Source organism: Agelaius phoeniceus, chromosome 8 (genome assembly GCF_051311805.1).
Source record: "Agelaius phoeniceus isolate bAgePho1 chromosome 8, bAgePho1.hap1, whole genome shotgun sequence".
NCBI lineage: Eukaryota > Metazoa > Chordata > Aves > Passeriformes > Icteridae > Agelaius > Agelaius phoeniceus.
In genome coordinates this window covers 29,279,276-29,299,999 of record NC_135272.1, presented here as the reverse complement: position 1 = coordinate 29,299,999, position 20,724 = coordinate 29,279,276, and the positions used below count along the sequence as shown (strand labels likewise).

General features: G+C 46.0%; 1 protein-coding gene across 2 annotated transcripts in view; it reads right to left on the bottom strand.

The window, feature by feature from the left end:
- RAD54L (RAD54 like) overlaps positions 1–20,724 on the bottom strand; it is a 50,587-nt gene that overhangs the window by 11,125 nt on the left and 18,738 nt on the right. Inside the window, exons 1-6 of one of the 2 annotated variants that reach the window (XM_054638795.2) lie at positions 7,203–7,306; positions 6,984–7,073; positions 5,337–5,456; positions 4,544–4,604; positions 2,830–2,965; positions 1,986–2,055 (exon numbers count right to left, since the gene is read on the bottom strand). In XM_054638795.2, coding sequence (XP_054494770.2) covers positions 1,986–2,055; positions 2,830–2,965; positions 4,544–4,604; positions 5,337–5,456; positions 6,984–7,073; positions 7,203–7,205 — 480 coding nt within the window. In that variant the 5' untranslated portion in view covers positions 7,206–7,306. Of the gene's footprint in view, positions 1–1,985; positions 2,056–2,829; positions 2,966–4,543; positions 4,605–5,336; positions 5,457–6,983; positions 7,074–7,202; positions 7,307–20,724 lie in introns of those variants that run through there. The other variant, XM_077182477.1, reaches the window with a different exon arrangement.

Genomic DNA, 20,724 nt, shown 5'->3' with positions numbered 1-20,724 from the left:
GATAGCACAGCAAACAGCAGATCCGTGTAGCACGCACGTCCCTGGGGACAGGCAGTGCTCTAATGAGACAGAGGGAAACCATCTGAGGCACAGCTAAAATGCTGCCACATCTGGAGTGAAACAGCACTACTGGTGCCAGCATGTACCTCACAACATGCACAAAATCTTGCTACATTTTTCTTCTACAATTCTAACCAGCTTCTGAACATGAATTCCCAGAAATTTCTACCCTTGGCTGCATTAGACAGGGCCTGGCCATGAACTAACATGCATCAATCATTTCAAAGAGGTTTATCATCTTAACACCACCAAATCAGGTAATTTCAAAGAATCAGAGTGAGTAGAGTTGTTTCTGCTGCCTGAATAATTCCCAGAACACCATTATCAACCCTCATAATTTCTGCCCAGAAGCAGTGACTCACCTGGGGGCTCAAGGACCAAAGCAGATTTAGCTTTAGAGAAGATACAGGGCTGAGGTTTTAACCCATGTCACATGGTGGGAGAAGAGCTCAGCTCTGCATTAGGCCCTGACACATCACTGAGAGAGATAAAGGGGAGGTGTGGGGGGGAAGAGACAAACTTCAAAATGTTCTTGTACCATATGATGATAAGAGAGTCAAAGAAAACCAGGGCATTGTGCTGGGAATGTACAAGCTAAACACACCTGCAATGATTCGTCCTCTCTACTCCACTACTTAGGACTTGAAGATGGAGCACCTTTACCTGCACTTTCAAGTCCTTTTCTTTCTTTCTTTGACTTTTAGTAACAGGCTAATGGAATTTATTTAAGCCAGTTGAACAATTTTGAACTACATTACTGACATAAGACTGCATTTTGCTGCAGAACCAGCATCTGGGCAAAAGTCACAACAAAGTTGGAGCAGAGCTGTACAGCTATGTAGGAGCATCAGCTGAATACAGCAGTATAGGAATCCTAGCAGGCAGAGACTTATTAGTCAGGCTAGAGCAGAACCTGCTGTATCATTGACATTTACCTGCCAAAACCCAGTGTGCCCAGGACACCAACATAACTCTGATTACTTGACAAAAGCACCAGCAGGCAGCAGCTTACCCAAAACCAGAGTGCCTCCAGCTATGTAGCCAGAGATGAGCATTACACTGGGCCACAGGTTCACTACCAGATCTGAGATAAAACTACAAGCCATGAGCAGCCTACTATGCTCTCACTGTCATCTGAAGATCTCCCATGCAGGGACACATCTAGCTTTACCTGCTTAGCCTGCAAGATCAGCAATCACGGCTACCATCTGTGCTCCCTGCAGGCTTAAATGATAATATATTGCACCTGGGATGAACTTTGAGCTGTCCAGAAGCTACATCAGGTATTTGGAGAGTTGTAGCCACTGCTGCCATGTTAAAATGTTGCACATATTTACAACATAAAACGGTTTTGGCAGTCTCCATCATCAAATTTCAAGTCTGCATAGGTCAGGCACAGCTCACACCTACCAAGGGCGGCCCCCAAACAAAGCACACTGAAGCAGGAGCCTGCTCTACACTTTGTTAGGAACCATGGTATCAGAAATTGGAGACTCAGTGTTTCCTGGCTCAGGGACTGCAGATCTAATCTATTCTGCTGAGCAGTAAAACAGTGGTGGACAGTTTGCCCTGCCTGACTCAAAACTGGGCTGAAATATAGTTTATTGCAACTATATCCCATCACCTTCCACAGTGAATTCCACCCAGCAGAGCTACATCTCCAGACTTCAAGGTAAGTAAAAGCAAGACTTTCAGCCCTGACTCTTTGCTTGAAAAGGGACAGGAAGTATTGTCAGCATTCAGGCCTCTCAGAGGATGCTTAGAACAAATGCTTCACTTGGTAATTGCCACAGACTAGAGTCCGTTGGACTGTCAGTTTGTGAGGTCTATGCAGACCTCACAGACAACTCCAGCAGAGGAAATGTGGCTTTTTGAAATGGAACAAATCCTCCAGCCACACTCTCAGGTCCCAATGGAAAACTTACTTCTCTCTGATGGGGTCGTAAAACACGGCTGAGGACAGGATCCACCACAACATGGACAGGTACCTTGTCCCTGCAGGAGGCAGTCAAGGAAGAAGAAAGTGTGATTGAGGAATTTGGCACATGTTTAGGCTTTGTTAAATCTCACTGCTATACTGAGGACTCTCCTGCGGCACAGGGAAAGCAACTTCAAACAAGAAAGTGAAAAATTGATTAATTCAGCTTTGAGAATGAAGTTAGAGACCTGCCCACAGTCTGAAACATCAGTGAAACCATGTATGTGGGCTGTGGTTAAAACAAGGGCAGAATGTGGTTCAGAAACACAGTTAAAAAGTCAGTATTGTTTTTCTTGTTTCTATAACAATATTGTAACTAAATTTCTGGAGAAAGAAACCCCTCCCTCTATCCACGAAGATCCACTTGACAGCTTTTTTAAGTTATAACAATAGCACAAAAGAAACTACTTCAGAATACAAACCAGTAGGCAGCCTAACATTTGACAGTCATCCCCCTTTGCTTGTCCTTAGATGCTGATGTTTCCTGACTAATGACTAAGCCATGAGATTTTCTAAGCAGTTTCTCCATGCATGTATGCTCATTTCCTGCAACAGGTTTAAATTTTTGATGCATGAGAGATGGAACAGTCAGTGAAAGAACACAAACCATCTAGCATGGGTACATTCCTTCTTTGACTGTAGCCATACCTGAACCAATTCAGGCAGAATACTTGGAATCGAAATCCCCTTGATGTTCAGACCCCAGCTCAAACACATTTGGGAGAAAAGCACATAAACCTACACCCAGAAAGAGGTCAGAGCTGCAGCATTCATGCCAGGTGATGACTCACTTGTCTATTTTCAGCTGGTCATGGGCACTCAGCACTGGGGGCTCGTACAGAACCAGAGCTCCCTCCTCAAATGGGTCATGGAGAGGACCCCTCAGTCCTGCCCGTTTGACTCCCAGAGAGCGCAAGCCCAGGGGCCCTGAAATGGAACAAAGGCACAGCTCAAACAACAGCATCTTCCTGGAAGCAAGCAGAGCCTGGCAGCAGAGTCTGATTACACTTAGGAACAGTGAATTAATTGGGTGCTGGAGTGGAGGTGCATGCTCAGCTGGTGCACACAGCAAACCTAAGCAGGGCCGTTGTTTGGCAGCGCTCTGGCAGCACAGTGGGAAGCTCTGCAGCAGGAAAACACAGAACCAAGGAACAGAGGCAAAGAGGGAGCAATGGCACTGCTTACCCAAGGTGGTGGTTCTAGTTTTTTGAAAGCCAAGGAGGGTTCCAGAATGTACATGTCAACAGCCCAACAAATACACTCCTACATACAAAATATGCTGGGTGAAATTCTCTTTTGGGGTCACCTAACCCAGACTTAGCTAGAGTTATATCTTTGATGCAAGGTCAGGAACTGATCTTTAACAGTGATGAAGTTCTACAGCACCACAGCCAATTTCATATTGTGACTACCTTCTCTGGGGTATTATTTTCTCTCTGCTGAGCAATAGTAGATGTTTGGCCTTGGAGCCAATTTCTGTGAAAAGCAGAAACTAAGCATGAGTCCCTTTTCCTAGTACTGTGTTTTGATGTCAGAGTTTTGAAATAGAGATGAACACAAGAACATACATAAGAATCCCTTTTCCCATCAAAACTCAGGCAACTGTGCTCCCAGGATTGATTTTGCTCAAAAAAGACTCAATAAGTCTATTTGTCCACTGTTTACTAAAGCTCCTTGCAAAACAGGAGTGTACCACAAGCTGAGGCAGCAATGCACAAACAAGAAGAAAGAAAGAACACAAGAAACATCCCCTTTTCCCAATTAATAGAGCAAGGTAACAGACACAGAAAGCAGCTTTCCCAGTTACAGTTCTGTTTGAGCCTTCTGACAAATCTGCTTCTCCAGAAGCAAGCTTTGCCAAACTCTTCTGGGGCTTGTCATTCCATATTCAGTGGCTGCTTACAGACATTTTTATAACTAAAGTTTGAGTGAAATTGGTTGCTCTGCATTCGAGTTTTTCAGCTGGAGGGTGAAGGGGAAGCAGGGGACATGAACAGGCCCATTTGTTTCTGAGATCTTATGTTTCACTGATTCAAACCAGCTGAGGCTTTGAACTTCAAAACAATCTCGTTTTGAAGATCACCTTGAGGCTCAACACTCCAAGCCAAGTAGAAAGAAAACTGGCATATACAATCTTTTTCACCACAGCCTTCTGTCTGTTAGCATCATTATTTAAATGATAAACCTTCGTGGCTTGGAATTCATTTTGCTTTTGTATTTGTGATACAGTGTAAAATCTCCTGGCACTACATCAAATACATAGCACTAAGACTATAAAATCCAATTCTGAAATGTAGGATTATCCAAACTAAACACTAGTAAGAAATATGAAGACTTTGCTAATATGCCAGTATTTTTCTTTCAAAATTAAGTTAGGATATCTGGAACATATGCATCAGTGCAAAAAATAACAATAATCCCCACAGATATATTTGACAGGCCTAAGCATCATCTGTTTTACCCGAGTCAGCCAACACAGACAATCCTTAAACCTCCTCATCTTACCTTTATAATTTGGAATGGGGACTTTGAAGGGTTTGGACAAAATACTGCGGATAAAAGCCTCCTAGGAATTCAGAAAGAAAACACATTTCAAAAGTCTGAAATCAGAGATTGCTCAAGAATGCAAGTCCAGGACATTTTTTGAGAACTCAGTTTTGCCAAGTACTCAGAGTCCCTCTATTTAATCCACTCAAGCTTCAACTCCAACTACTTTCAAGACTATCCAAAAGGAAGAAAGTCACAATTCAGCACAATTTCCTCCACCACTTCTGCTTTTCAAACTATTTTCATTTGGGTTTTCTAATACATGAAATTGATTTTTCATAGCTCCCATCTTCCTAAATCCACTGGCTTTTTTCACTTCTTTAAAACGTATTGCTGCCCCCGCCTTGGTAATTTAGTCAGGGAGCTCATTTCCCATAAAGGAGCTGGGTTACCACTGCAGGAACATCCATGCTGGATGAGCAAGCACCCAGCTAGTCCAGCATCTGCTCTCCAGCAGTGGAAGCCAAGAGAACTGGGCAGGCAGTCAGCATTTGACCCACCTGGGTGTAAAGCAATTGACACCTCTGGGTACTGTCCTTCACCTGCACCTCACAGAACTCCCTCATTCAGGATTTCCACTACAGCAAGCTTGCTCAGCACAGCTCCTTCAACAATAAAGGGCTGGACCTGGCAAAAAGCCTCTCCAAAAGACTTTGTGTCTGCCTAACGCCTCAGTTTAAAAGGGGCCACGGAGGGACTGGGAATTCCTTGCTGAGTGAGCAGTGTGTGTAGCAGCAGCAAGCCCACTCACGTGCTGACTGCTGTCCAGGCACTGGGGTCTGTTGGTCAGCGGAGCCAAGGGTTTGCGGAAAGGAGACCGGTAACACTCTGCACTCTCTGCCTCAGCAGCTGCCTTCTGCCTCTTCCGGCCCTGGAACACAGAACAGAACCAAACAGCTCAGGGGGAGCGGGGGGGAGCAGAGATGCTCTGCAGCCATGCTCAGAGGATGCTCTGCAGCCACGCCCAGTAAGCACCAAAGCACACAGACCATCACCCAGGCAGTGGAGCAGCACAGCCACCACTCACCCCCGCTGCCACAGGACTCACGCAGCAAGGTCACTGAACCTTGAAGTTTGATTTACATGAAGCTTAAAACATTGTCCTAATTAAGAAGATAACTACCACTTTCTGACCTGTAAAAGGGCAGGCTTGTGCGCACTAAGACTTGTGCTGTCCCGCCACTCAGAAACAAAAGTAGAATTAAGAAAAGGAAGGGTCAGTAGCATGGAACAAACTACACCAGAGTCCCCAGAGGCTCCATGGCACCTGGTGTTATGCAGGTGGAAGGCCTCACACTGAACCCTTCATTTCAAACACTTAGAAAAACATGAAAATAAATAAGTTATTGATCTGTTTCCTGATTTAACAGAGTCCTCTTCAGCGTGAGGCATGGTCTCAACCACCCGCTGGCACAGAAAAATGGATCTGACACAGAAAACAGTACATGAGACTCTTTAACCTGTATGACATAGAACATTACTGTAAATTAGGATTAGGGCTGGGACTCCTGTTATTACAAATGCCTAAATGAGGTCTTTTATAGATAATCGCTGAAACTGATCCTTCCCCTGTCCTGTTACAAAAATATGTAACATTCTGTCTTGAACAGCCTAGTTACTGAGAGGAATAGCAGATTTGTCTTTCCAAACAAGCTGTGGGTCTGCTGGTAGATAAAACTAGCACTGGGAGATAAAAGAAACAATGGGAAGGATTCCACTGATTGATGAATAGAAAAGGATAATTGCGTTTACAAATAAACTTTAGGTTGGCTGATAAATGAAATTAGACATTGGGAGATGAAAGAAACAACAGGGAAGAAAAAACCCTAAATTCTGTAAGAATTAAAAATTAAAAGGGAGGGTTATACATTAGAGAGAAATCTTTGGTATCAGGCTTATTGGAGAGTCTGTACCTCTCAAGTACCTCAGCCAATAGGGAAAGAGAGAAGGGAAATGCAGCCGGGAAATTAAGATAAAAAAGAGGCTGCGTCCTCCAAAAATTTGAGAGATTCCAGGGGAATGCCCCATGGCCTCTCCCTTTATTCGAATAAAGCCAGAAAAGACTCCTCTGTCTCATTTTTGGACATAAACCTCTGGTGTTTGTAGATTAATTTTCTTAACATTACCCTTCCTTTCACACAGCACTCAAGGCTCTCACAGGGATAAGTTTTTCCACAACCACGAAGCACCATCTGTACACAATGAAGTTCTTCCACCAACCACATGCCGAGACACAAAGTTTCACGGCAGCACAAACGCGATGCCCACAGGATGGGGATGCTCAGGCACGGGGAGTGACTCGGCCACAGCGCCGCCCCTCATCCCCCTGCCTACGGCTGCGGCGGGCTCACACGGGGCCGGGAACACACGGGGCCACGTCCCGGCACCCCTCGCTCACCGTCGGGGGCTTCCAGTCCTCCTCCTCCTCTTCCTCATCTTCATCGCCCGCCTTCCTCTTGGCCAGCTGGCTGGGGGCCAGGCTCCTCCTCTGGAATAGAGGGACAGCACACACAGTGAGGGACTTGGAGGTTCCTGGCACAGACACAGGGAAAGGCACAGGCACAGGCACAGATCCCCGGTCCGGTCCGGTCCGGTCCGGTCCCCCCCCGGCACCCACCATCGCCTCACGGGAGCGCGCGGACGCGGTAACGGCCCGCGCGCGCCGCTGGCGGGAAAACCTCCGGGCCAGCTCCGCCCCGCGCCCCCGCGCCCGCAGGCGTGGCCAAGCGAGCGCCGAGCGGCACCAGAGCCGCATCATCGACCTGCTCGGGGCTCCGTGGAGGGAGCGTGTGGAGAAGAAATGCAATCTACTGATTTTATATATATATATATATATATATATATATATAGCAATAAGAGGAGTTGAGATTTGTCATGAATTTCTGTGTCAAGTAGAGGTGCTGGGAGAGAAAAAAGGGAAAAAAAAGTGAATTATTTTTCTGTCCAAAGAAAGGTCCTGTCCTCTTCAAGCAGGAGTAGCGCTGGCCCACAGAAGCTGCGCCACAAAAGAATCAGGGTGTGAGACTGTAGCAGGAATCAGTACAAGGAATAACTGAGCCATTTCTTTTGGCTCTTCAGCAGCTCAGGTGCTGGCAGTCAGGTGAAGGGAGCCATGTCCACACAAAGGTGTGAAGGCCAGAGCGGGGCCATGGCTGCAGTGAATGCTGGCAGCAGGAATTACAGCCCTGGCTCTTGTGGTGGGCACCCAGGAAAGAGCAGTGCAGAGGGGGAAGCTGTCCCTTTACAATTTTGCCTCAATTTGGCACGATCTTAGGTTATTTTGTGTGGAAAATGCATATTTTATGATTAGCTTTTCGCAAATATAAAAATGAATATTATATGTGTTGTGTTAGAAAGTAATGTATTCTCTTAAGTAGTGTGTTAAATATAGTTTTAGGTTATAACATAATGTTAAACTAGAAACTATGCTATGTAGGATACTTTTTTTTTTGTCCTAAAGAAAGGACTCACACTGAGATAGCAGTCACAGGATACCTAAATCTTTCAGAGAAAGAAAATTTATTGCTCCATTATCAGGAGAAACGAACTTCTTCTTGCCTCACTCGGGCAGGATGATGCTGTTGGGATTATGAGGAAGAAGTTGACGATGACCAGACAGAATCCTGTGTTTGAATGGAATTTATGCATCCTGTATGAGATATATGAATATGCAACAGGCTGTTGTTTTTAAGGGTTAATCCTCTGTTAATGGGTGTCCTTTTTCAGGCTTATGCTGCCCAGAAAAAGGTACCCGGAGGTCTGTAACTCTTTGTTTCTATTGTCTCATATTGTCCTAATTCAAATTGTCCAAATTATTATTACTCCAATTGTATTACTATTTTTAGAACCATTTTATTACTATTAAACTTCTAAAATTTTTAAAACAAGTGCTTGGTGTTTTTCACATTTTGCGAGCTTCCCTGTTCTGACAGGTTTGGCATTACCTGTATCGTGTATGACATGATGGCTGACCCAAAACCTCTGATTATGGGCCAGCATCATATTCTGCACCCATGGAACAAAGAGAAAATTCCTTTGGAGCACCCTAAAGGGGATTTGTGAGGGTTCAGGGCAAAAAAGCAAACTCAGGGCAGCAGCAATTTCAGCGTGGATTTGTTTTCCTTCCAAGAGAAGGGCAGCTGGTCCTCAGGAAGGAGCGAGGCTGTGGCTGCTGCAGGGATCACAGCTGACATGATAAATGAGGGCTGGTGCTCAGCAAACAATTTAAAGGACAGACTTTTACAGGGTGCAAAACCTCAGCGTTTTGGAGACACACAGCTAAATTATCCTTCTGGCTACACGGGGAAAACCCCAAACAATGAGCCAAGTCCTCTGACACACACAGTTAACCCTTCCATTGCCGGATAGGAAAGGCAGCTCCTCAGGGTGAGATTCCCGCACAGTTTGTGGGGAAGAGGCGCTGCTGGCAGGTCTTGGAGCACATCCCCCAGAGCCTGTGGGTTCCTGGAGGCTTCAGCAGCTGTGACAGCATTAATAGATCTTGGGAAACCTGACACATCTCCAGACATTGTCCATGGATCACCTTGGGGGCAGGCCTTGGTGGCCTTTAGTGCAGTCCAGCAGAGCAAACATATCCAACACCCTGCAGCTCTTGACCGGACTTTGTCTTTTCTTCCTCCTCCAAGAAGGAAAACAAGAAAGGGGAAGATGGAGTTCCCCTTTGTTGGTTGTTTCACTGGTAAACCTGGGAAATAAATGCAAGAAATTACCGGTGCCACAGCTGCCCAGCTGTATTCTTAAACATCAAGAAAGAACCTTTGGCAGTGTCCCCACCTCAGTCACAGCCTATTTCACTATTCAGTTTATTAAACATCTACACTAATACTGTTATGTACCTTTAAAACATAAAATAAAGTGAATATAAGACAAAGCCAAATTCTTGCATCTGTAGGACTTTAGGTGTAAGTGGGCATAGATCACCCCCTGAATATCTAGGGGTGATAGGGTTAAGGGCCTTAACTTTACTTTTTTCCCCTGTCTTTTTCAAGTCCATCCATTTACCAGTATTTTATTCCCAAAGCTCTTTCAGAGCTCCATGATGAATGTCAGATATTGCAATTACTGGCTCACTGGGCAGAGAGTGGTTTTATAGGAAGGTAATTGGCTATTTTTCCTGGCATGAATAATATTCACAATAATAGCCTCCCTCTCCATGGCTCTGAGAGCAGTTCTGCTATGTGCTTTTTTTCCCTACAATGGGAGCAGACACACTTTATGGCCCAGGCCAGGCTGGGTCAATAATAAAGGGAAGGGGAGGCAAAATTCCTGCTCCATGTAGAGCAGCAGGAAAGGTCTTAGTCATATTACACCCAACATAGAACTGCTGTGGGTTCCATCCTGCAATGGCTTTTCTCTTCTAACCATTCATGACAAGTCCCAGAGGGAAATTTGTGGTGATGCCAATGTCTGAGTGCAGCCAGTCCCCTGGGAAGGCAACCACACTGCAGGCCTGGGGCAGGGTGGACATGCAAGAAGGACTTTCTTCACAAATAAACTGAGGTCCAGCAGAAACTAATAATTTGTTCTTTCTTCAGAAGGGAAGATCGAAGGGCTTGCACAAAGCAACAGGAGCAGCCAGGACCAGGTCAGGGCTGTGGGTCTCAGGACAGCCACTGCTCAGCTTCTCTTTCCCACTCTCCTCTCCAAACCAGCACCTTCAGGCAGAGGTTAAGTCCTCCCCTCTTCCCTTCTCTAATTACACAATTTACTCCTTTTCTACTGTAATCAGCTCCTATTTATACAGCCCTGAGAGATCACAGGATAATCACCATGGGGAATAATCCTGTCATTTCCCTTGCTGTCTCTGCAGGATACTGAGTCCCTCCAGTACAAGCAAGGAGAGGGGAGGATGCCAAATATCTTCCTCAGAGACTCTAGAATTAGGCAAAAAAGCAGTTAAAAAATATTTATTGTTTATATTGTTTGTCCACATCAAACAGAGCCTGTCTTCCAGTCACCACCATGGTATGAGCTCATGGCACTCCCTGGGACCTGCCACCACCACATTCCCCTGAGACCACTCTTACACTCACATCCTGTGGATGCTGTGGCACTCCACTGACCTCCTCGACCCATGGGATCTCCCTTCTTTTACACCCTCCCCCTTTTTTTCTTTTATTTTTGAGGCTCCTTCCTTTTCTATGGAATGCAGGCCTTCCCCTGCATTCCCCAGAAAAGTTCTTCACAGAAATTTTAAGAAATGTTTTGGAAGAACTGGGGCTTCTAACCCAGCTCTTCACAGGCGAGAGAACTTGTGACCTTTGTAGCAGGGAGAAAACAGCATGAGGAGAGATACTCTAAGAAAATATCTCCTAAGGGAAGGACACCTGAGACCTTGTCTAACAGCTCCAGCCACTCTGCAATGGAAAGGAGAGGCGAAAATCTGTAATTATGACCAGAAGGGCAGAGCTACAGCCTTAACAAAATTCAGCAGTGCCACCTGGATCTTCTCAGGTGTAGCTCTGAAGGGACCAGGACTGCAGGATGCACCAGCATGGCTTGATCATATTCACTTGAGAAAGTGATTAAATATCCTTCCAGTTAATTCCTTTGCAAGCCACGAGAGGGAAACTGACTATGATGATACAAAGTTACTGCCAGCTGGAGTTGTGATCCCATCTCATCACCACCAGAGACAGCTCATCTGCCCTTCCAACAGAGCCACTTACTGAGAGGGAAAACACCGAGTGCTTTGAAAACATTCACTCCAGGGAGAGAAATCCTTTTCCTTTCTGGAGACCAGGTGCCACTCTACATGCAGGCAGGTCACAGGCTGGAAGGAGGCAGGAGATCCCAGCACTGCTCCTGGCACCTTGGCATGTTACACCCAGCAGAGCACAGTCAGGAGCCCAGAGCGATGTGAGTCAGCGCTGATCCACATCCCACCCCCAGCCAGTCTGGGTGCTGAGCTGGCACAGCCTCCAGCTCTTACAGCTGTGCCTGGCAGGGAAGGGCTGACCTTCATGCCACCTCTCACCCCTCCATCACCCACTGCAGCCAGGCACAGCCAGGCACAGCTCTGTGTCCCTCGGCAGGGTGGCGCAGCTGGGTGACCCTGTCCCAGTCTCTCTGGGGGCTCCTCACCTCAAACATTACTGTTTCTTTTGGTTCATTTGGCTCCTGTCCCTTTAGCTCCTCCTTATTACTGTTAGAAGAGAAAAATATAAATCTTTGCTAATTGTGTTTATTTACAAAAAAGGCAGGCAAGAAGGAAGACGTGCACAATCCTATTTCCTTAAAGCAGCAAAAGCAAAAGGAGCAGGGGAAAATCTCTTTAGTGAGCTCTGAGCCCCAGAAATGCTGCAAGCTCACTTTCTTCCTCATGAGTTTGCTTCATCCCTCTCCAAATACCTCCTTGTCCCTGTGCTGGAAATGGAGGACAGAGACCTGCACACCATGCTGAGCCACAGGCCATGGCTTGAGAGTCATGAGAGGGAGAAGGGACCAGTGGCACAGAGACAGGAGGAGAACATGGGAGCAGTGGGACAGCAGGAAGAGGGATGGCCTCCAGGTAGTGCAACAACTTCCTCCAGAGGCAAAGCCCTGGGCTTCCTCCTCCGCCACTGCTCCTGCATCCACCATTAATCACAGTCTCTGGCACTAATTGCACATTAATCAGCTGATTCCTCTTCAGGCTTGTGACACTGGCTGAAAAGTACCTGTAAACAGAGGCTCACCCACCGAGTGATATCCCCTCACTCAGAGAAAAACCATCAGCAGCTTGAGTGCTTCAGGCATTTTCCCACTAGCCAGGACTGCTTTCAGGAGCCAGCCCTTTATTCAAGAGGAAGGCAATCCCCACAGGGTATTTTCCCCTGCACCACCTTTCTGTCTAATTTAATTTTTTTTTTTTTGCTAGAATGTTTTTAAACATGCATAAGTCTGACTCAGCAACCCAAAATACTTCATTTGATGCAAAGCAAAATGTTCTATTTTGTTTACAGCTAATTAGCCAGTCTTATCTCGCTCACCTTTATAAGCACATGCAAGCCAACAACACAACCTGTGAATATGAAAAAGCCTGGATTTAGGAAACATCAGAATCAAGCTATATTGGCACTTCCAAAAACACATCCCTCCTTTCTTATGGGGAGGATGGAAGGCTGAAATTACTTCCCAAATTCAGCTTGATTTTGCAAATTGGTTTAGCCCTGCTGAAGGTCCATTTTTGCAAGAAATTTACAATCAGTTACAATTTTCCTTGCCAAGCTCAGACACTTAGAGAGCACTCAGAGAGCTGCAGAGCAAATCCAAGGGCAGATCTCAGCCTTATGGATCCTGGACAGCTCCTGATCCTGCTGGGCCCTCACCAGGTAACAAGGGATGTGTCACCTCTCACCACGTGGGACTGCTGTCCATAACCCTTCTGTCTTTGTTAGAGAGCCCTCCCTCTAGCAGGAGGAAAAATATTATTCTCTCTGCCCCTTTGATTAAATCTCAATATAAAAATAAAAAAGTCTGGCTTCTATAAGTAATGGCTCAGGACAGAGGAAACGTCATTTCACTGGGGCAATTAGAGCAGTCTAATTAAACCCAAGTCTTCCGATCAGGCTCTGCTGATTAACTGGGTTACAGGCACTCTGGATTATATTAACGAAATGAATCAGTTAATTATATGACAATCAATAAGAAGCAAAAAGTAGGACAAGCAATTTGCCTTTAAATGACCATCTAAATTCATCAACATGATACATGTTTGTAAGTGTTAAGGGAAGGGGCAGGCATGACAGATCTCTTAGGCACTAAGACTTCATTTCTGATAGCTGCAATTCCTGAAAAGCAAAGAACTGACAGCATCTCCCTGAAAAAAACAATTGCTTTTTTATAATAGCTTGGAAAACAAACAGGGCATCAGTGAACAAGGCTACTGGGGAAAAAAACCCAAACAAACAAACAAACAAACAAAAACAACAAAAAAAAAACCATCAAACTTAGGGCTTTAATAAACTGAAAGTCTTAGTTTAGAGTTGTGAGCTCAAATAGTCAGCACTGCTTTGAACCAGAGACATTGTGGTCTTGAATGATTATCTGACTTAGAGCTCCCATCCAAATTGAAAACCTTGGTGAAGTGGGAGCTGGAAAATGACATTGTTAAAGAGGCAATTTTTGCTCTGAAAAGCTCACAGCCTGAATGGAAAGACTTAAAAAAATACAGAGGAAGAACTATTTCATGAAAAATACAGAACTATCTGTTGTTCTCATTTTGCTGGGTTCAAAACAGGCAGACTGTGAGGGGTTTTTCAGCATTTGTAATGAGGGCTTTTAATCATTTGGGGTTTTTAAAAAAACAACAGAAAGCATTACCAAGCTGACTATTGAGAAGTTCTCTCTGAAAGGAGGGGTTTTCAGTCAAAAAGCAATAACATTTTCAGGAAAAAAAAAAAATCAGTGAAAATGTCAAAAAAAATGAAATGTCTGACAAGCACAACAATCTTTCAAGCCTTGAAAAAAGGGATTGGGTATTTTATTTTTGACTTTCCGCTTTGTGATTTCAGCTGGATGGGTAATGCAGAATCAGGAAGGTGACTTTCCCTCCACTGGAGATGGAGACCTCGGGTCCAGAAGGATGAGTTTTACCTCAAGCCATGCCTGCAATCACAGACTCATTTAGGTAAGGAGGGACCTCTGGCAGTCTCTGGTCCAACTTCACATTCCAGTTTCCAAGGACCAGCTTCAAAGATTAAATCAGTTTGCTCTGGGCATTTTGTGGTCAAGCTTTGAAGATCTCTGAGGATGGGTGCCCCAACCCCTTGTCCCACTCACAAGTTTTCCCTAACTCAAGTTTTCAGCTTTCTGGTTAAGTACCCCAATGAAAAATGTCCTAATGCCTCTCAATGCCCTGGGATTGTCATGGAAGAAGATCTGGGATGTGCAGTGGCATCTACAGTCATGAGGGAAGTAGCCTCTGAAAGGAAGAGATGTGGGCCAGAACATTTTGAAACCTTCAGGCTCTGTGCACAGCAGGCAGGAATAATTGAGTGTGCATGCCTCATCCAAGGCAGCTGTGCTGGACACACCCAGCCCCACCACAACACAGACTTCAAGATTCTGACACCTTGTTTTCTCCTTCTGTATGAGAATGTTTACGAGTCTCTGCAGCAAAAAAAAAAAAACCAAACCAAACCAAACCAAACAAAAAAACAAAACACAAACAAACAAACAAAACTAAAAAGGAAGAACCTCAATGCCACAGCCTGGAGTGCCAGGCAAGGAATTGACTTGCCAGCTGTGGGCAATCACTTGCCATCTTGTACAGGAAGTGGATCAAGCTACTGGGGGACTTTCAGCTCAAAGAAAACACTATAAAAAAGCTGAAACTGCCAGGAAGCAGAGGAAAGCGGATTGCAGTGAGATGGCTTTGCTGTCCCAGTGGCAGGTTTTACTGACAGTAAGAGCTCCAGGCTCCTGGAATTGCTTTTCCAAATTCTCTCCAGCTGGCTGCCGAGTTAGAGCCTACAGAGAGTGAAGGCAAATACCTTTCATCTTTTTTAAGCTTTATTTTTGAAGGAAGCAGAATTATTCTGCTGTTCTCTTTATTTTTTTTTTTCTTTTTCCTTATAACTTTTAAATCCTTTGGCTGCTTGCACCAAATTTTTCACAGGGGAACCAGATATGCCATTCTGACAGGTCTGGAGTAAACAGGCAACTGGGGAGAGGAGAGAGAAACTCTGCTAGTGCAAAATGCTCTTGACAGCCACACCGGAGCATGAAACATCTCATTTACAGGACACCACAGACTCCAAGCAGAACTCAGCCTTCAGGAATAACTCCATGGGAAACAGGCTGTGCCACCTACCATTCCCAAGTAACTTGTCCTGCTTTACAGCAGGGTTTTGCAGTTTGCTCTGAGCAATACCTGTGTGCAAGCAGCAATAATTTCTAGCACAGATGGAGGTTGTGCTCAGGGCTCCTTTAGTCCTCAGCTGCTGGAGCCACCACACGTGCAGCTGTTAAAGAGCTCTGCTGAATCCTGGACTGTATCATCAGGCATAAAGCATCAGATGCCACACAGCATCCTTTCACTCAACACTGCAGTTCCATGCCCAGTTCTGGGTACCCGGTCTCAGTGTGTTAGGAGGTGAGAAGTGACCGGCATTATCAAAACCCTTGAAAATAGGAAGTGCAGAGGGAAACTGAAAAGGATGTGATTGTTTTAAACTCAGGAAAGGGGAAAATGAGATCAATCTGCAAATTTATAAGAAGTTCTTGCGAAGTAGGGCATCTTCTGCGTGATGGGAAGTAAGAAAGCAAAGTGGTAGGCACCAGTGGCAGCTCAAGAGGATATGTATGGGTCAGAAATTAGGGAAAACCTTGTCTGGACAGGATGACCTTCCACTGCTGCAGTTTTTAAGAGGAGGCAGTACACCCTTCAGCTGGCTTTATGCTTTGGATAAAAGTGACCCCTGGACCTCCCTCTTGACTTAATTTCTAGTTTTCCATAAGAAACCACCCTCTCTGAGGAGACCACCAGCAGCTTAATGCTCTGCTTGAAATAGATGGGCAGGACAGCAATGGAGAAGAGAGGATGTCATTTTTTCAGGCTGCCTGGTGTGCTCAGTGCTGCACAAAGCCCAAGGACAACTCCTGCTCCATTGCTTCAGACAATAAGGATGCTGCAAATTCCAGATGATCATTCATGCCTAAACGTCCTATGTGTGTTCAGGAAAACCTTAGGACTTGCCTCCATGCCACAACTAAACTACAGTGGATTGACATTTTAAAAGCTCCACTGAATCCATATTCAGTAAGAACGATGTGATTTTTTGCCAATTTAAACTCAGTCAAACCACTATGCCACCATGCAATGGTCTGGATCTGGACATTGGCATTTCAATCCAGGACATTTAAGTGTCTGCAGTAAATCAGCCCTTGCAGCTTGAACTGGAAAAGGTCACTCACACAGGAGGCACCTATCACACAGCCCCCAAACCTCTCTGCTTGCAGGAGCAAAGAAGCCACGCACACATCCAGGATAGATGTGCAGTGCATGTGGATGCTCATGCTGGACACTGCTGATGCCCCTCTGAAGATTAGGAAGAAGGCTTTTCCCCTTCAAAGGCCATTCACTGACTTGTTCTTCTTGGAGGGTCTCTTTGAAGGCACAAGGGCTCTGATTGTGCCACACACAGTCTGATCAGCAAACCTGGCACGTCTCTGAGCAGGAAAGGAAATAACAACCACCTTGATCGCTACTTGCCTTTTACCTTAACCAAGCCTGCCTTGATCTCACAAAACCCAGGGTGCTTGGAGTACAGAGGCACAAGTTCAAAGAGACAGCAAGAAGTTAATCTGAAAGCAAAAGGTGCTCTTCAGGCAGGTGGGAAGAAGTAATTAGAAAGCACAGTTATTCCAAAGCTTCAATAAATGACATCAAGGCAGCCATTATACACTCACTAAAGCACGAGGGTCCTTCAGTCTTGTCAATCAAGGAAAAAGAAATGCACAAGGCTGTAGGCATTTGGGCCAGACTGCAAAGGCAGGAGCTCTAGGGCTCCTCATCACCCTACTGTGCTCAAGGCAGAGACTCTGCAGGAAACAAGCAGTGTCAGGAGCCCCACTCCTTCAAAACACTTTTTTTTTTGCTTAGTTGTGTTTCTCCTATCCCCTCTGCCATCAATATTTACTCTGCTTCATGAGTTCTGTGGTCCTCCATGAGGTTCAGCTTTCCATGGGCAATGTCCCATTTGGTATTACCCATCAAGATGTACTGTTTTTTTACTTCAGCATTTTAGTTATTATTTAATTCACCTTCAGAAACTGTAGCCTGTCCCACTCTGAAGCCTGGTGGCAAATCAAAGGGCACTTATACTTCTGAGACTCCCAGCCCCAGGCAAATGTAGCCCTGGATTCAGGATTCTGTTGCTTCAAAACTGCAGTTGCAGAGGGAGATTCCTTCCTTCCTAGCTCTTCCATCTCTAGCTCCTTGTCTGTAAAACACAGCTGATCACTGCACAGCTTTAGTCTGTGTAGGCTGTGAGCTCTTGGGGGCTGTCCAAGGACACCGCAGGCGAGCAGCCCCTCTGTCAGACAACAGAGGATGACCTGCATGAGCTGAACACAACAGGCAGGTTGGCAGAGAGAGATTGCATCTTTTATCAGAAAAATTGATTCACAAAAGCTGAGAGGAGCAGTTTTCTCTCTGTGAGCAACATCAATACACACATACAGATCCACAGTTAGTTATTTTCCAAAGCATTTCACCACCCTGTTCCAACATCCCTTTCTATCCTAACTGACATTCAGACAACTGCTTCCCAACTCAAGCTTTTCACACCCCACAGCTAGGCCTGAATCACATGTGGCAGGGATGCAGACCCAAACCCTCTGTTCTACACCAGATGTGTGCCAGCTGCAGCAGAGCAGCACGAGCTGCAATCCTCTGCTCAGCTGCCCCTGGCTGAAGGAGCAGGCAGAGGTTGTGGTACCCAGGAAGGGAAGTGGTGCCCCTGGGAAGCACAGCACATCCCTTCTGCAGGCCAGCAGCTCCTCCCTCCTTCTCCCCCAAGCCCAGGAGGCACCAGCCACATTTTACAGCATGATGCTGCTTCTGATCCTTGAGGGCTCAGGGAATTGCCTGGACACTGAGTCCTGCTGGACTCGGGAAGGTGCCCATGTGAGTCTGTGATTGCAGCCTCTGCTGTCAGCTCTGCTCACAGGCAGATCCCTCTGAGCCACCCAAGCCACTGTGGAGCTGGGGCTGCCAGCAGCAGTAGGAGCCCTTTCCCGTGCTGTAAGCACTGATCCCTCCTAAAACCTGAAGCGATCACATTAATCAGTTTGCTTCGAAGTAGGCCATGTGCAATGTGTTTGAGCCTGGCTGATAAAATGGGGAGAGGAAGAAGTGCAAGGAGATTAGAAAGGAATCGTGCTTAATTTGGGAACATCTCTGAAGATTTATTCCAAAGCATGAAAGCCATGGAGAATGCTCCCGCCCAGAGATTAAAGATGCTGTGACTCACATCTCTGAGGCCTGACAATGGCTTATTCAGGAGAGCTGCCTGTAGCCACGAGACAGAGGATACTGTTTTCCCAAGGCATTTCAATTTTCAAAAGGAAAAAAAAATTAGACTTCATTAATTTCACCATATAACATGAGACACCATCAGCCCCATCTCTCCCAAATGGGCTGTAGATCTCCAAGCTTTTGTCAGTCTGAGAAAAACCAGAGCCACCAGTTGGAGACAACTTCCACCTTCTGGTATTTCCTATTGCATTTGGCCTCCAAACAAAAGCAGAGAGAAGAAGCCAATGCAAAGCCCTTGCTGCTCATGGGGACAACCATTGCTTGCCTATGTCTCCTTCTTCCACAGAAATTAAATCCAGGGGCCAAAGGTGTTCAGCTGTATTACCATGTCCTACCTGCTGCACATCCAACTGTGTGAGGATCACACAACTCCTGAGCAGGTGCCCCCATTCTCTGGGGAGGGCCCCTAAACACTGGATGAGTGGATGGTGCCAGGACCTCAGCATCTCTTTCCCCACGAGCTCATGATGGTCCCACTGTCCATGCCAACTCCAGGTGAGCCTTCAAAGGAAAGAAGGTGGCACCTGCAAGAGGCTGTGTGTAAGAATTAGTCTTGTGGTTTCTGCTTTGCTTCTCTCATTAGGTGCAGAAGGGAAGGGGATGGGGAGTTTGGGAGAGGGGAGATGCAGGCACAGGGAAGAGTGGCAGAGCAGCCATGGCACTGCATTGCTGGTGCACAAGAGGCTTCCCTGCCTGACTGTGCACCAGATCATCTTTGGTACAGCATTACAGATGGTCCTTGCTGAGTAGCTGCCACTGCTGCTCCTTGTTCTGTTCTCCAACATAGCAGGAGCAGAGACAAGCCCAGCCCCATAAGAGGCTTTGGAGACTTTGTTTTGATCTTCCTGCTGATGGGAAAGGACAGCCAGAGTCTGCTGAACCTAAAAGGCTGTGTACCAGCTTTAGGCATGCAGGTAATTGTACTCATCTCCCATACATCATCCTGGGAACAGCAGCCTCTCGTGCCAGATCTAATGCTGTTTATACCATTTCTTTTGTGGAACCAGCTTGAAATTGATTTTGAAACAGAAGCAAGAGGCTGTATCAGTTTTCCCAGTGGAGGTGTGACAGCCTCCCTGCTTTCTGCCAGGTTAGGTTATTTCTGTTCTCTGCTGCATGTGTGTGTGTTCCCCTGGCTCTGTTCAGGATCCCATCTTCCCCAAGTCAGGCTGGTGGGGAGAGGAGATGACTGATGACATGATGTGGCAGAATGACAGCCACCCCCACGCTTCACACTGTGTCCATCTCCTGCTTTTTGTTTGACAGGAGGAGAGTTCAAGGCAGAGATCTGAGGGACATCCATTCTCTGCAGCTTATTCAGATCTTTCCAAATCATGAAATTCATCTGCCAAGCTCTGGAAGAAAACTGAGCTTAAGGGTTAATGCACAAGGTTGCCTCACCTGTGGCAAAAGGATGCCATCAAAAGGCATCCCCAGATTTCTAAGCAGTGAAAGGTCATAGGATTGCTTCATGTCTTTTTCTTGAAAATTTGTCTCTGTAACTCAAACCTGTAGCACCAAGATTATGCAAAGAGGTGACAGCTGTGCCCACAGGTGCCCCTCTTCTGTAGCTATGCAGCAACATTACAATCTTCTGACTGGAGATGGAATTGCAGAAGAAAACCCAAAATCAGAAAGTATGCAATGGCTTTTTTTCCCCACACAGCTTTCAGTTAAAATATTAACAAAGCAGTCAAGATTTCCCCCATTCTTAAACAAAAATCTTCTAGCACCATCTGTTCTTAAGGTTCCTGCTAAGAGCACAGTGTCACTGAGCAAACACAGCTGCTAGATGTGGGCTGGGGGCAGTCAGAGACACTGCCAGCTGGTGTAGATCCTCTGGTGTGAAGATCCTCTCAACCCCAGCCAGAACCCAGGCAGGACTGGGGGAGCCTTCACAAGGTTAGTCCATCCTCCCAAAAGAGTCTGACCATACACTTGTTCAACCTCCCCTCTAAAACCTCCTCAGAATAGCAGAGTTACAGAATGGTTGAGGCTGTCAGGACCTGAAGGTCAGCTCGTCTGCAGGCTCAAGCAGGGCCACCTGGAGCTGTTTGTCCAGGACCATGTCCAGTCAATTTCTGAATCTCTCCAA